Source organism: Protomyctophum parallelum (assembly GCF_964188405.1).
Source record: "Protomyctophum parallelum genome assembly, chromosome: 3".
Classification (NCBI taxonomy): Eukaryota; Metazoa; Chordata; class Actinopteri; order Myctophiformes; family Myctophidae; genus Protomyctophum; species Protomyctophum parallelum.
In genome coordinates this window covers 48,546,731-48,561,316 of record NC_139698.1, presented here as the reverse complement: position 1 = coordinate 48,561,316, position 14,586 = coordinate 48,546,731, and the positions used below count along the sequence as shown (strand labels likewise).

The window sequence follows — 14,586 nt, the reverse complement described above, 5'->3', positions numbered from 1 at the left end:
CACACTCGTATGTTTACATTAGCTGTTACACTAGATGTTTACATACATTCTTAGAAGCTTGGAGCTTCCTTAGTCAACAACGAGGCACAACACTATTCCTCTTTTTGCAGCTCAAGGCACTAGACTGTTTCTCTATACAGAAGATAAAGAAAAAGGCAGCACACTTGTAGCCACGATGCAAAATGTATTTTATTTTAAAAATCACACCCGTGTGAAGTGAGGGGCGCTCTTGTCATCATACATCATCATGCATCATCTCATTCCAGGCAATCACAATTTGCGTCCTGTTGTAAATTAAATAATCTTCCTATCCCCAACCCCATTCTCAGACAGTCCTTGCAGTCTTGTCTTAACAGAGATGTTATACTGAATGTCCAGTAATGTTATGGCTAAACATAAGGGCGACACACAAATAAGTATACCGGTACCTTTACTGACAGCGGGGAGGAGTCAAGTCAGCTGTTTGAGACTGACAGCTACAGTTGAATTAGACTGAACACATTGGTGAGCAAAGAGACTTAATGGAAGGCAGAGAAATACAGAATAATGCATATATTTAGCAATGTATTTGGCATTCTAGAATTTCCATTACAGTCCCCACTTTTGTCTTCAATATTTTGTGTTTACACACTTTTGTCTTCAATGTTTGTTTACACAAACACACACTCAAAGCTGGCATAGGAGGGGCTAGCGCCCCTCAATATACTCACACGGCGGCCATCTTTACGTTTTTCATTACGTTTTTGAAATGCCTGGGACAGCATTGCGTATAGCAACATCTAACATGGCCCAGAGGGTCTTCAGGTGACACAGAGGGACGAGTGGGAGGATGACAGGGTGCAGACGGGGCTGGGCAGGCCGTAGTATGTGGGGTCGGTGAGTGGGAAGAGGAAAAGGAAGAAGAGGAGAACACCCAGCAGGTAGCAGGAGAGAACGGTGAGGCAGTACGGGTTCTCCAGGGCTGAGTTGATATCAGGGACGCCCATGTAGTTGCAGAATGAGTGACACAGCACGGGACCCAGCAGGTGACCCGTTCTGATGAAGATGAAGGCTGTGTACGCTCCAAAGACTGCTGTGTAGGAGAACTGCAATACCACCGGGAGAATGATTCCCCACACAGTCCCCTGTCTGAAGCGCAGGAGCTCAAAGACATGGTGAAGGTGGGCCACTCCGAAGAAGAGCGAGCAGGTGAATATGGCGGTGGAGGGGCTGCCGCAGGGCACAAGCATGGGCAGCATGCACGCCCTGAACACCAGCTCCTCTGTCAGCGGAGCCACCACCTGGTTCCTGAGCCAGAGCATGTCTCTGAAACACTGCATCCAGGACCACGGGTCAAAGGCCACCTGTATGCCATCCTTGAAGTTCCAGGGACAGACCGTGGCCAGCTGGATGACAGGGCCCAGAAACGCCAGCGTGGTGAGCAGCAGGGGAAGCACGGCTGCAGGGACGAGGCCCTCGCAACGGATCCCCATCAGTGCCCACAACGAGGGGCCGGGCCGTAAACCTGTGACTTCTCTCCATGCCCAAACCAAGATGGGTGACAGGGTTGATACGATTAGGACACTTGTAAAGCGCCTCTTTATCACTGTTGGGTGATCGCTCGGCAGGTTACTCTTCCACACGTATAAGCTCCCTACGAAAGAGAAGGCGAGCAGGAGGCAGGACACAACCGATATCCAACATAAGCCATCTGGGGGCACCAGCAGAAAATGGCCGGTAGTCTCCTCTGTCAGGAGTAGGTTTACATCATCATTCTCCATGGTGAGGAGACGTGAGTGAGTGCATACGAAGCAAAACAAATGACTGGACACCAGGACACCTCCTTCACCTATTTAATTTAATAGAGGCTAGCTATCGTGCTGTTTGCTCTTCACTGTTTTCTGACGTCAAATGGTAGTAAGGTGGGAGATTATGTTTTTGGCCTGTGAGTTTTTTGGTGTGCGGATAATATTGCATTCTTGTGCACGCACAAGTAAGTAAATCCAGATTTTGCTAATTATTATTATTATATATATTTTTTCTTCTGAACTTTATACTGGAAGTCGATGGATGACGGAATAGAATGAAACTTTGACATCATAGTACTGACTTCATAGATGATTGGTGTCATAGACAGGCAACGCTTCCTGGCAGAGGTGCGATGCACAGAGGGCATGCACCTTTTTAATTCTATTACGATGAGAATATGTATAGTATGTATACCGTGGTCAGGGCTAAACGTGGTCAGCACTTTGGGGAGCAATTATGAGTTAAGTGTGAGGGACAATCAACACGTAGGCTGGGACGGGCCAGGACACGAACCGGGGTACTTCTGTTTCTCCGGCAGCATCTCTACCCAGTACCCACGCATCCACCAAAACATGGAATTATTCACTGATCTGTGTATATCAAAGTGAATTATTTGTCATTGAATGCTGTTTTGCACATGCTTTTTCCATGCCCCTCAAAGGTCCTGTGGAGGGGCAAGGGATCTACACAGTGTTTTTTAAAACAAATGCTAAGTTAATAACAGCGTCAATTCACGCAAAGGCTCTGACTGACTATATAGGGCCCCCTGGCCCTGAGCTCTAATTGGGCCCTGGCCTCGATATGGCGGTAATTGTTGCCATAGCATGAGAGCTGAAGGCCGTGGCTTCTGATTGGCTGAAACGTGGGTATAGGGAACGCTCGGCTGTCAGCTTTGCTTGGCAGGCACCCCTGACTGCAATGTCCTAGTGGAGCTGGCCCTGTATTGTTGGCACTGGAATGGTGAAGGGCTCTCAACATAGCAGGATAAAGAATACTGTGACACCATTCTCACACTACCGGAATGAAATCAAATATCCCTCTGCCTTAAAAAGGACCTTTTTGAACAATTGACAATATAATGTCATTGTACTGTTTAAACACCTGATGCCAAAATGGCAAACTCTCAAATTGAACAGCAATCTGGGAACCCATTTGGTAAAAATAAATGTATTATTTTCCTGCTACATGTTATTGAGCCTTTGGATGGATGTGTGTGTGTGTGTGTGTGTGTGTGTGTGTGTGTGTGTGTTTGTGTGTGTGTGTGTGTGTGTGTGTGTGTGTGTGTGTGTGTGTGTGTGTGTGTGTGTGTGTGTGTCGCGCACTTGCGTGCGTGGTGGGGGGGATTTTCTTTCTAGCCCCATTTCCACCTGACAACATTTCTCTTACAATCTGGAACTGATTTTTGATAACAAAATAGAATAGAATAGTCCCCACTTCACTGTGTGTATGCACATAAGCCTACTTGAAATTCATCCTATAACAACTAGGAGCAGTGAGCCATTCTACGGAGCTGCTTGCTGCTCAGGGAGCAATTAGGGGTTAAGAGTTTTGCTCAGGGACACTTTGCTGGCCTCAGTCAGTGGCCTACCTTGGCCTGGAATGGTACCTGGAACAACCAGGCGGGCTCACTAACCACTCATCTATGACCGCCACCACACTGTAGACGGTATCATTTGTTTTGGGCAGAAGTTGCAGGATTTCTGCGGTAGTACCGCTCAAGAAAATCAGTTTACATTCTCCGTGTATGAAACAAGTGTTGTGGTTGGTCGAAAGAATATCGTATCCGGGGGAAATGCATCTGACGGATGTTCCGGCCGACACTTCCGCCGATACCGTCTCTGCCTTAGGTTGTGACCAGGCTTTTCTCTTCGCAGATTAGTAAGCCTGGGACGGAAGCTAGACCACACCAACTAGACCTTTATTGATCCCTACCTTGGGCCCAATCACTATTGCAATCCATCCCAGAATGCACTGTTCCTACCCGGAAGGAGTGAAATCGCCTCATGCGCTTTTGAGCAACTTAATGCAAGTGGATGGAAGGAGAACTCGAATGCCACCTCTATTCATATACACTCTAAGATCCCTACCCGTGGGAGAAATGTAGTTGTCGGTGCGCTACATCAGTAAAGAGACACAGGACATATAGGCCTACAGAAAAAGGAGATAAGCCTTCAGCTATGGGTAGGGGGGAAATAATATAAATAAAATAATAATAATAATAATAAAGCTTTATTTATATAGCACCAATTCGAAACAAAGTTACAAAGTGCTCCACAGAGAATAAATAAAAACCAATACACACCATAAATAGGTAATAATACAGAGGGTCAAACAAGCAATATGCAGAAATACAGTACGGTATAATGGGTTAAAACTTTGAGGGGATAAAGATTACAAAAAGACAGCAGTGATAACACACGTGTGTGGGGAGGAATTAATTGGCTTAACAGCAAAAATTGTACAAGAGCAAAAACACCAAATTGTAACGAATTAAACTTTATTTTAATCAATCTGACTTGATTGATTGATTTAAATATTTATTAACAGTTTGTAGAATTTACAGTACATTTTAAGCACAAACTCAATACAAAGACTGTTAACTGTGAGTGGACGACCCAATTAAGCATTACACTTGTTTACAACAGGGTCCACATTGTTCAATTCATCAAAACATTTAGAGACATACAAACATTTAGAGACATACAAATAGACATTTCTATGTAGCTAAAGAACAGAACAGGAATTCATCATATAGGAAGCAAAAAAGGGAAAAGACTATGGTATAACATAGCTACATAGCTACATAGCTACAATATAACAAGCTGCAGGATAGAGGTGTCAATTCCATTGAATTTAAACCATGGTGTCGGGTAGCACACTGGTTGACAATTAGCCTACTGTTGAAGTGTACCCTGACCATGCAGGTGTGTAAGCTACATAATGTTGTGTCCAAATAATGATATCTAGTATATAATTATAATATAATGATGCCTATATTGCATTGTATTGCTTATGTGATGCTTAACATAAATTGACAAGAGGCCTTTATGTCGTCCCATCATGTCCAATGCACTGTAGTGTTGGATTAAATCTAGGTTGGGATACGTTGCATGATGAAGTGCTCCCTCTTGTGGTATGAAGGTTAATGTGAGCTCTGGTAAAATGGCCTACAAGAAATATGATTGTTATTGTAATTATGTAAACGTAAAATAATCTATGGGCCCTACAGTTTTCAGTTAATTCCATGTAATAATTAACACCCCAGCCAGATAGATAGAAGATAGACTATCTTTTAAATATTTTAAGTAGATTTTATCATAATATGTCAGTGATTTTTTGTTTGCTTGATATTTTGAACAGTAGGCTAGATCTTTGGATACACTTATAATGCTAAATGTGTTTGTTTAGCCTAGTGTCATGACATGAGTAGATTTCAAACAAGGCATTCTTGGATTTATCCTCTTAGCATAACTTTTATTGTACTGTACTTCCCTGTGCTTGTCCATGCAAACTGTTTATAATTTATTCAGTCAGTCAATCAATCAATCAATCAATCAATCAATCAATCAATCAATCAATCAATCAATCAATCAATCAACCAAACCAATCAATCAATCAATCGATCAAAAAAAGTACTTTTAAAACTTTTATTTTGAAAGTTACGAGTACGACCGGAAGTGTTGTACGGTTTTTGTTTAGCTTTTGCCTTTAATGGGCGGTCGCCGGTCGGTCGTGAGAGAGCGACAATCACACGGAGATATAACCCGTACTGGGATTGGGATCATAGACACTAGGACTAGTTAACGGCAAAATAATTTATATAACAAACGGAGAGCCCGTTCGTTAAAACCTAGCGATATCGTTTGGAATTGTGGAGGAACAAAACGCCGCCCCAACGTTGTCTTTAACAGCGTCTGGTCTGAAGAAAAGAATTGGCAGCAAAAATGCAGGCCGCCATGTTCCAACCAGTGAGCGAATTACAGAGAATGGCCATGGGTATGTTTATATAATTGCATGTACGCTGCCATAAAAAAAATAACGGCTCTATATTATGTCTACTTTATAATCAGTAGTACAGCGGTGTCGCTCGCCCAAAAGAACCGATCTACAAGCTAACTCCGCGTTTTAGCTTGCAGAGCTGTTCTTTTTGGGGCAAACGACGCCCGCGCGAGTAGGTTATAACAAGCCTTTATGTTGTTGTCTCTGGTTTTACTATATCCACCTTTTATAAGACTGGGTTGACTTGAAAATCTATTGAACATGACATGCTGCTAGAGCTATTATTAAGGGGACGGCCTAACGTTGTGGATGATGCACTAAATGGAGTTTGACAAAGATGGAGTCCGGCAAAAAGGAGCAGGAAGGATGTAGGAATGAGTCTGAGAGCCTACTGCCCTAGCAGTGTTGCCATATTGTGTGAGAAATAAGCAACCAGGTATATGAAAACAAGCCCAAAAGTAGCGACTATTTGAAAATAGCCGATCTACAAGCTTGAGCGTGTAGATTTGCTATTTAAAAAATGATGGGATGGGTGGGTGACAAACGTCACGTGGGATATGTTTGAAACATTTTAACAGCACAAATCGGTACGTCCCGGGCACAATATATTTAGATGTAGGGTCCTTGGATAAATAGTAATGTGAGTCAGTGGGGATGATGGGGATCCTTGACATCATGGAAATGTGAGAATCACCGGTTTTAAAAACATTAGGAAACTACTTCAAACTAGCCCAAGCAACTACAGAATAGTAAGCCCAAAGTCGCTTATAATAAGCAGGACATGGTACACACAAAGTGTCTATTATGACGTCACACGTGTTCATTTATATGGTGTTATCTTTGACTATTACCTGATAAGATGCCAGTGAAAGCAACACACAATAACAGTTAACACACCGGTATGCTGTTTACATAACATGTAAAGGCATGCCTGCATTGTATTTGTGTGATGAGTGTGCTGCGCTCTACACACACACACACACACACACACACACACACACACACGTAGCAGACTGATCGTGGCAGCATTAAAAGTTGTGGCACTGCGAGTCTCGCAATGCCACAACTTTTAATGCTGACTTGGAGTCAGATATTGTCCTCTAGTTTCATGTCCATTTGAAAGTTCTGGTGGAAAACGTCTTTAGTAAAATATCTGCACTTTTCCACAAGCTTCACACAGACAACATTCTCTGCCTGCGACTGGCCAGAAATGATTGCTGGACAAATGGAACAAATACAAACTTCCTTTTGGGAGCACATATACATGTTTTGTGTTCCCCATGTGCTCCCCAAAGGATGATTTCACTCGCCCAATTATTGTTTTTCTTTCTCATATGCATTAGGTTACTAACTGACATTAGGTAATGGAGAATACTAAAATCTAAAATACTACTTGTCTTGTCATTCTTATATTTTATTGCTTTACATTTCTTAACATTTTTATACATGATTGCTATAATGTTTGCAGCTTGTTTGTTAAAGGCATAGTATGCAACTTTGCCCTGTGTACATAACAAAACAATGTTTTTTCTTTTAACCAATCATTTCCATCTATACCAGCAGAGGGCAGTTTTCTTCTTTATTTTGGTGATTTCACTGTTTGTTTTGGTAGACAGGGATGTTTTTGTCCAACCAAAACAAAATTTCATTGAGAGGGCAGTGTGTATCTTGAGGGTAAACACCACAGTGTCTGATAACTGCTGGCATAGAAGGAAATTAGATCATTTAACGTTTCTTTTATGTAAACAACAATACAACATAACGTTACAATACAAACTATACAGAGTCAACACCATTGACAATGAATGTATTAAATAAATATAATGTAATAAAATAAATTTACATCATAATGTGCCTCATTACATCATATTGTCTCTTTATTGTTAATGGCGTTTACGTTTGTGTTGGCACTGTTTGTTTCACATCACAATTCTATCAACATGAGTTAGACTTTAATATAATTTAGCGCCCCTCACTTCACATGTGTGTGATTTCTTTTTCACTAGTCATTTCTGGATTAGTCATTTTTCAAAAATACAATAACATTTTAATGGCCTGTCCGGTTTTACTGTCAACTGACTGTCAATTAATTTCTACAAGCTTAATGCTTAAATCAGTGACTTAAATCAGTGACTCAAATACGATAATTAAATGAGAGGCACAGTTGGGAATTGGGTGTGGTATGAAGAAAAGTCAAAACAGGAGCTACTTGAATTCGGTGGACTGCTTTTAGCCACACTTTCATCCTGGCATTGAAAGCGGTTCCAGTTCCCAGGCAGCTGCTCTAGCTTCTGCAGCCACTGATCCCTGAGGAGAGATTCAAGGTCGACTTGAAGCTAGCTTTCTAATAAGGTCACCAATAGGCTTCGGTGTCCCCGGCAGTGCCAGTGCATAATAACAACTTGGGTGGAAACGTGATGAGAAGAAAGTTGACATAATGATTGCAGGGCACCTGACCGACAATCCAGTGGAATATACTTTGTCTATAAAATAAGTCTAACACATAGGCCTGCTCATGCTATTTTATAAAAATCTTCCCCTTGCATTTTTGCTTCATCCCCGACAGTGACCGCAAGAGAGACGGGAAAGCCAGGAGTGGGGAATCTGGGGATGCAGCCACGGGCCATGCCTGAACCCGGGCCAGCTGTGGGAAGGAACACAGTCCCAAACATGTGGCATGCACTCTTACCAGGTGAGCCATGCTAATGTTTACTTAATATGTTATGAACAATTACGGAATATGTTCAATCACCAATGCGCTGTAATCGTATAATCGTTATAATCTGTCCCGCAGGCAGTCGGCTGGCTCACACTCTTTCAGCCAAGGAGCCTCTCTCACTTCCCTCTTTACTGAGAGAAGTAATTGCAAATATGGGTAAAGTTATAGGCCTACTGCTAAATCTGCAAAGATGAAATATATATACAGTTTTACAATTTTACCCTATATGATTTTAGTCATTTACACCCATATACTAGAAAGGCAAGTTGACGGGACAGTGAGTCTTATATATTTATTCACACAATAATAAAATCAGATGACAAAACGTAATGGTTTAAAAAAAAAAACTTTAATAATTTGGGACTACAACAATAAGGCCTTTTAATGCCATAGAAAAACATTCCCATTATACAGTACGACTGGGGACACATAGCTTGTAGTTCTGTAAATTGAACTTGACCCCGTCACACAAGATAGTCAATTGCACCACCACCCCCACCCCCCCACGGATGCTTCTCTGCAGTGTAAAGATGTTCACATGGGGAAAAGTGGACAAAGAACGTCTGTGGAAATTGATCATCATTAATTCTACCCCGGGACAGCTACTACATTTTAACGGGTCTGCAGTGTGAAGACGACTTTGGTCCCCTTTCTTTTAAATGCATATATTTCTGCAATGCATTTTGAATTAACCCCATTTTGTACAGTCTTCATAGTGTCCAGTAATATCTGTATTAACTTGTATATTTAACATTCCCTTTGCCTCTCATATTGACACATTTGCATGGAGTCATTCTGCAGTCACTGGTGTAGCAACTGGCGTGGCCTCCCCCTGCAGGCTTTTGACACGGGCTGGGTACCTCTACCTCCTGTAGTCTCCTCCCCAGCCTCCCCCACCCATCCATACGCACACATGACACAGGCTGGGTACCTCTACCTCCTGTAGTCTCCTCCCCACATGCTGGGTACCTCTACCTCCTGTAGTCTCCTCCCCAGCCTCCATACGCACACATGCACACTCTACACTACTCCACTACTGTCACCTACTTTTCCATGACGACACACAGTTTGCACACACCGCCTGCATTGACATTATAGAACTGTTAAGCCGTTTGCTGAGAGTAAAACACTGATTTATTTGACAATTTGAACTTGAGGCCAATTTGATGCAGGGTTGAATACACCAGAACATAACACTGTTGATTCATTGCATGTTTGAAAACCTGTAATCAACATGTATGTCTGATTCCTTGTATTACAAATTGCATTTTAACTGATTTCTGTCTTGAGAGGTTATTGTGCCATTTAGGGGTATAGTTTCTGTTTTAACATGCTTGAATATGGTCATCGCATCGCAAAATTATGAATTTGCTATGATTGTGTAGGGCTGGCCTCAACTATTCACATTTGGATATCCGTTTGTGGGGTAGGCGTTACAATATTTATATAATAATGTGCTATATGCGCTAAATAATATATGGTTTATGCGCAAAATGTAGTCTTATCAATGAAGGCAAATACATATTTTGGCATTCTGGCTCAAAATATATTCATTAATTGGGTACATGACATCCGTCAATCAAAAATGTGCGCTTCAGTTCACCTTGGGAGTTGAAGGAATGAAGACAAAATCCAGAAGATCTCAGCTGTGTGGCAACACTTCCAATTTTCCAATAAAGGCGAGACAAAGACGAGATGCAATTTGAAACTTAAACTCCATGGATGCACAGCAAGTTTAAAAAGTCACCTGAATTCTGTAAGTAGACCTATTGTTTGTTAATGTAAACAGTCCACCTAGACCTATGCTAGCTAGGTAAACTTCATTCACATTCCAGCTAACATAACGTCAATATGTACGAACATCATATGGCAGTGATTTGCATCAGTTTGCATAAGCTTGCATCAGAAATGTTGAGTAGCTTAGCCTAATATTTATTAACTTGAACTTTTTGTTGTTGTTATAGGTATAATTGTCATATTAACATCCTCAACCAGCCCCCACATTACACAGCAGAGTCTACAGCTCCATGCAGAGATAGGCCACTGTAGAGAGCATAACTATGGATATAAGGTCTGGTAATCAGGCATCAACATCCTTTCTTCATTACTGGACCAGTGATTCAAGCAACTCATTCTTCGATTGAGGACGGACCTCATATTGAGGTTAGACTCATTTCATATTGAAATTATTCAATTTATATAAAGTTACATTATATTTACCATTATTATGGCACACACTTCCTGCATGACATATTTGCAGATTTAATTAATATAAAATGGCATTTCATTTTTAGGTTGTCCGTAAAATCTACAGACAATTCAGGAGGTGGAAGAAGAGCCAGCAAGCCAAGAACCAACTGTAAATGGAACGTGACGAAGACGGTGTAAAGAAAGGGATGGAGCAATACAATTCCTGTCTGTTCCACTTGCATGGTGGAAGCAAATGGCGACCACTACCAGAAACCGGAGTTTGCAGTCAAACTACCTTTGGCACCACTTCCAACTTTGTCAGAGAACATTTGATCAGAGACTGGCTGCGTCATGAACAAGACCACCCGTTTTCAGAGAATGTAGGTTTAGTTCATTGAAGCTTAATTGTAGCCTCTTGTTTCTTTTCTTTTTGTATGTCCTTACTTTGTTTGTATAGCTGTACTGGTTGCTGATCGCTTTACTTATTATTAGGGTAGAGGTTACAACCAGTAAGGTGCATAGGGCGTAGGTCATGTGATGTTGGACACAGAAGAGGCCTATATCATTTTGCATGCCTGGGTTTGCCAGAGCTTTGTGTGGGTGCTTGCTTGTTTGGAGGTGGCATGTGAAGTAGAATTGACACGGCATACTTCTGCTAACTAATGCATTATGCACTTAAGACGAAAGCTAGCAGTGATGCGATTTATAATTTTCATACTCGTTACGGCTTATTCTCCAGTGCCTTTGTTTGTAACACTTTCTGTTGAGCACGTCATTTTTTGTATATACATTATACACCCAACTAAACTTTACTGAGTGGACGGCAACAGACGATGAAGCTGCTACCTGCTAAGGGCTGGCTGGAGATGCGGTATGAGAAGGTGAGGTTTAACCACAATCTTCATCTCCTTGTCCAACACCATTGTTGCTTGCTCTGTCATATCACAACTGCGTGGGCCTGATCTGAGAAAACAATTTACGTGATATGAGCCTAATATGCATTGAATTAATGTATAGAGTAGAGTGAATTAAGCCTGCGTGTTTGTTCCATCTGTTTACATATTGATGTATTCCTATAGCCCACTGGCCTATAAGGCCATTCATTTATTGTCCGTTCTTTTTTTTTTTAAACGAAATACCCTTTACTGCAGTGCCCATACCAGTGTGCTGGTTCGGAGTGGGCTGGGTCTGGGGAACCACTGATCCGATGGACTTTACACTCTACTGCACTACCATGGGTCATCGCCAATACACCCCCCCCAAGTGTGAAGTCGATCGGATGAGCAGTTCATGAGATACATGTGTCCGACTCGGAGCAGGCCAGGCCAGTTCTGGAGAACGGCTGATCCGATGGACTTTACACGCCACACTGCACTCCCGTGTGTCCACAGCAATTCACCCACCAAGTGTGAAGTCAATCGGATGAGCGGTTCGGGACATATGCATGCCCGCTACGAGTGGCCGTGGCCAGTTATGGAAAACCGCTCATCTGATGGATTTAACCGTCAAATCGACGTTGCACTTCCTTGGGTCCTCAGTCAATCGGATGAGCGGTTCTGGAGATTTGGTTCTGAAGTACAGACAGAAAGACAGACGGACACAAAAACTCCTGGAATTTACAGATAGATCATTGTATTTCTGATTTCTGCGTGCTTTGTCAGGAAAATGTCTTGGAGCAATTACACTGTTAGGCTTACTGTTATCATCTTATTAAAAGTATTGTAACAGACATATGTGTGTTTTGTATCTTTGACACTTGTTAAGCTGTAAAATGTTACAGATTTGGGCCTTGTGCTGTGATACAATTTATTTGTGAGTTACCCGTTGATCCCTATCCCTATTTATATTAATCAAAAGCATTTTAATTCTGACATGACTTAAATTTGCATGTTGTGTAAGCTCACATTGTACACACATTTGGATGGGAGTCCCTGATGAGTCACATTATACTCATCCACCACTGCAACACAAGCCCAAACTCACCCAAGTGGAGTTTATTAGCCAACATGCAGCTGATCAGATTGGTTCAAGGGTTTTGGTCATGTGCACATGATGACCCGCATGGATGTTTTAGCTCATCATTGTAGTGAAAATGTGGAAAAGCAGCAGTTCAATTCAATTTTATTATAGCAACAAGTTGTCTCAAGACACTTTACAACCAACAAAGATCCACCCAGAGCAAGCAATATTGCGACAATGGTAACGGATGGTGGAATGGGAAGAAATAATAGAAAAGAGAGATAGACAGGTGAGCTCCGTGGAGGGGTCTGGTCCACATCTGGTCCAGGTCGAGCTCTGTGAGGCCGGGTCCATGGTCACACTTCTGGTGGGCTCCATGAAGAGGCCTGGTCCACGGTCACACTCGGCGGTCAATTGGGGGTTAATATTAGAGGTCCACAGAACTGCGACGGGGAGGACGAAAAGAGACTCCGGGGAAAGATTCCCCGGATGTTGGATTAGTGGCAGGCCTTACTGGAGCCTATATAGTGTATATTACAAGTACTGCTGGTGCTGGGAGACAAACCCACACAACAATGTACGACAGACAGTTACACACAACAATGTACGACAGTTAATGAATCCAGCTTTGAAACTCAAACCCCCCCCCCCCCCCCCCCCAGTATCATACCTAAACTCAAGCCTGTGATTTCAAGAGTGGATGAAGATGTCCACCTTGGTGAACTTATCCAAGCTCCCCATAAACATACGACGACACTTGCATCACCAGTATTATACATTTACATTTATATTTAACTGTAAAAGAGCAGCTGCATTCCAAATAGTTTGTTTCCCATTCTAGACATTTACAATGTACATTCATAGGCCAATATTGTACAACCGTAGTCAATAAAGCAAGTACAACAAGCAACTTCCTCCACTCGTGATGTCATGATTCTTGAATTCCATCCACCTCAGAAACTTGAATCTTAAAGGGCCACTTCACCCCTTTTGCAACCAATGATGTTTAGAACACAAACACTTTCCTGGGGTTTTATGTGTGTAATATGATTGAAATAAAAAAATATTTTAGTCATGACCCCATGTTCATGACCAAAAACCTTTTTTCTGGCCATATGGTGCAAATTCATTTGTGCTACTGTTATCTACTACAAATACTATTAACATTGAGTGGCTGCAGTTTCTTCCAGCGGTGAAATGTCCCTTTAAGTAATTTCCATATAATTGTATATAAAAGTGAACCGATATTGTCTAGGAGTTTGGCATCTTAATTCATCCTAAAGTCCTCTTGTTTTCTTTTTTCAATTATTTCATTGCAGACCAGTCTGTCGCTGTGGAGTCCAGAATGCAGGTGAACATGAACCCTCCAGATCCAGCCAGGGTCGTTACCATTGGACACGAGGGGCCAGTATACCACCAGGATATCAGTAAGTTTCATGATGTTTTTATTTCTCAGGACCAAGCTGCATAGTTCCACTATAGACTAGAACCAGTGTTGAGTGTTAACTTGTTTTCTTACTTGCACATGCACATTCAGGCAAGTGAACTGGAAATGCTTGGAATCAGACTAGTCTACTCTAGATCATCGTACATGTGTTTCATGACAAATATTTGACTTTGTGGAATTATACTTGATGTGCTTAAACTATGTGGGGAAAATAAATGGCATCGCTTTGAATTCGTACGTTTATTCTTATGTAATAATGCTCCAATTTGGATGACTTTTTAAACATATGGCTGTCTGTGCTTTATAATTTATTTATAGCCCTTGTCATCTTATCCTGCTGCATCGTCATGCTGGTTTCAGTTGGATTGCAGTTGCACCACCAAGCGTCTCACATTTGTTTAACTATTTGCCTTAACTGTGGGAGTTAATGGGGTAGGAAATAAGGTTTGTGCATACTGCATATGCACACGCATGTTTACAAGAG

The 14,586-nt window shown here is 41.8% G+C and overlaps 2 protein-coding genes across 6 annotated transcripts in view; one reads left to right on the top strand and one right to left on the bottom strand.

Annotated features, from left to right (window-relative positions):
• Positions 1–800: 800 nt before the first annotated feature.
• LOC310856722 (CAAX prenyl protease 2-like) lies at positions 801–1,760 on the bottom strand (the record flags this gene model as incomplete). The annotated part of the gene is made up of 1 exon (XM_083762194.1): positions 801–1,760. The coding sequence occupies one exon, from the start codon at positions 1,758–1,760 to the stop codon at positions 801–803; it is 960 nt and encodes a 319-aa protein (XP_083618320.1).
• A 3,754-nt stretch (positions 1,761–5,514) lies between these two features.
• Positions 5,515–14,586, top strand: part of LOC310856134 (uncharacterized protein) — a 31,707-nt gene continuing 22,635 nt past the window's right edge. For 3 of the 5 annotated variants that reach the window (XM_083761376.1, XM_083761374.1, XM_083761373.1), the window contains exons 1-4: positions 5,515–5,784; positions 8,354–8,479; positions 8,582–8,662; positions 13,975–14,082. In XM_083761376.1, coding sequence (XP_083617502.1) covers positions 5,733–5,784; positions 8,354–8,479; positions 8,582–8,662; positions 13,975–14,082 — 367 coding nt within the window. In that variant the 5' untranslated portion in view covers positions 5,515–5,732. The remainder of the gene's footprint in view (positions 5,785–8,353; positions 8,480–8,581; positions 8,663–13,974; positions 14,083–14,586) is intronic. The other 2 variants (XM_083761377.1, XM_083761375.1) reach the window with 2 other exon arrangements.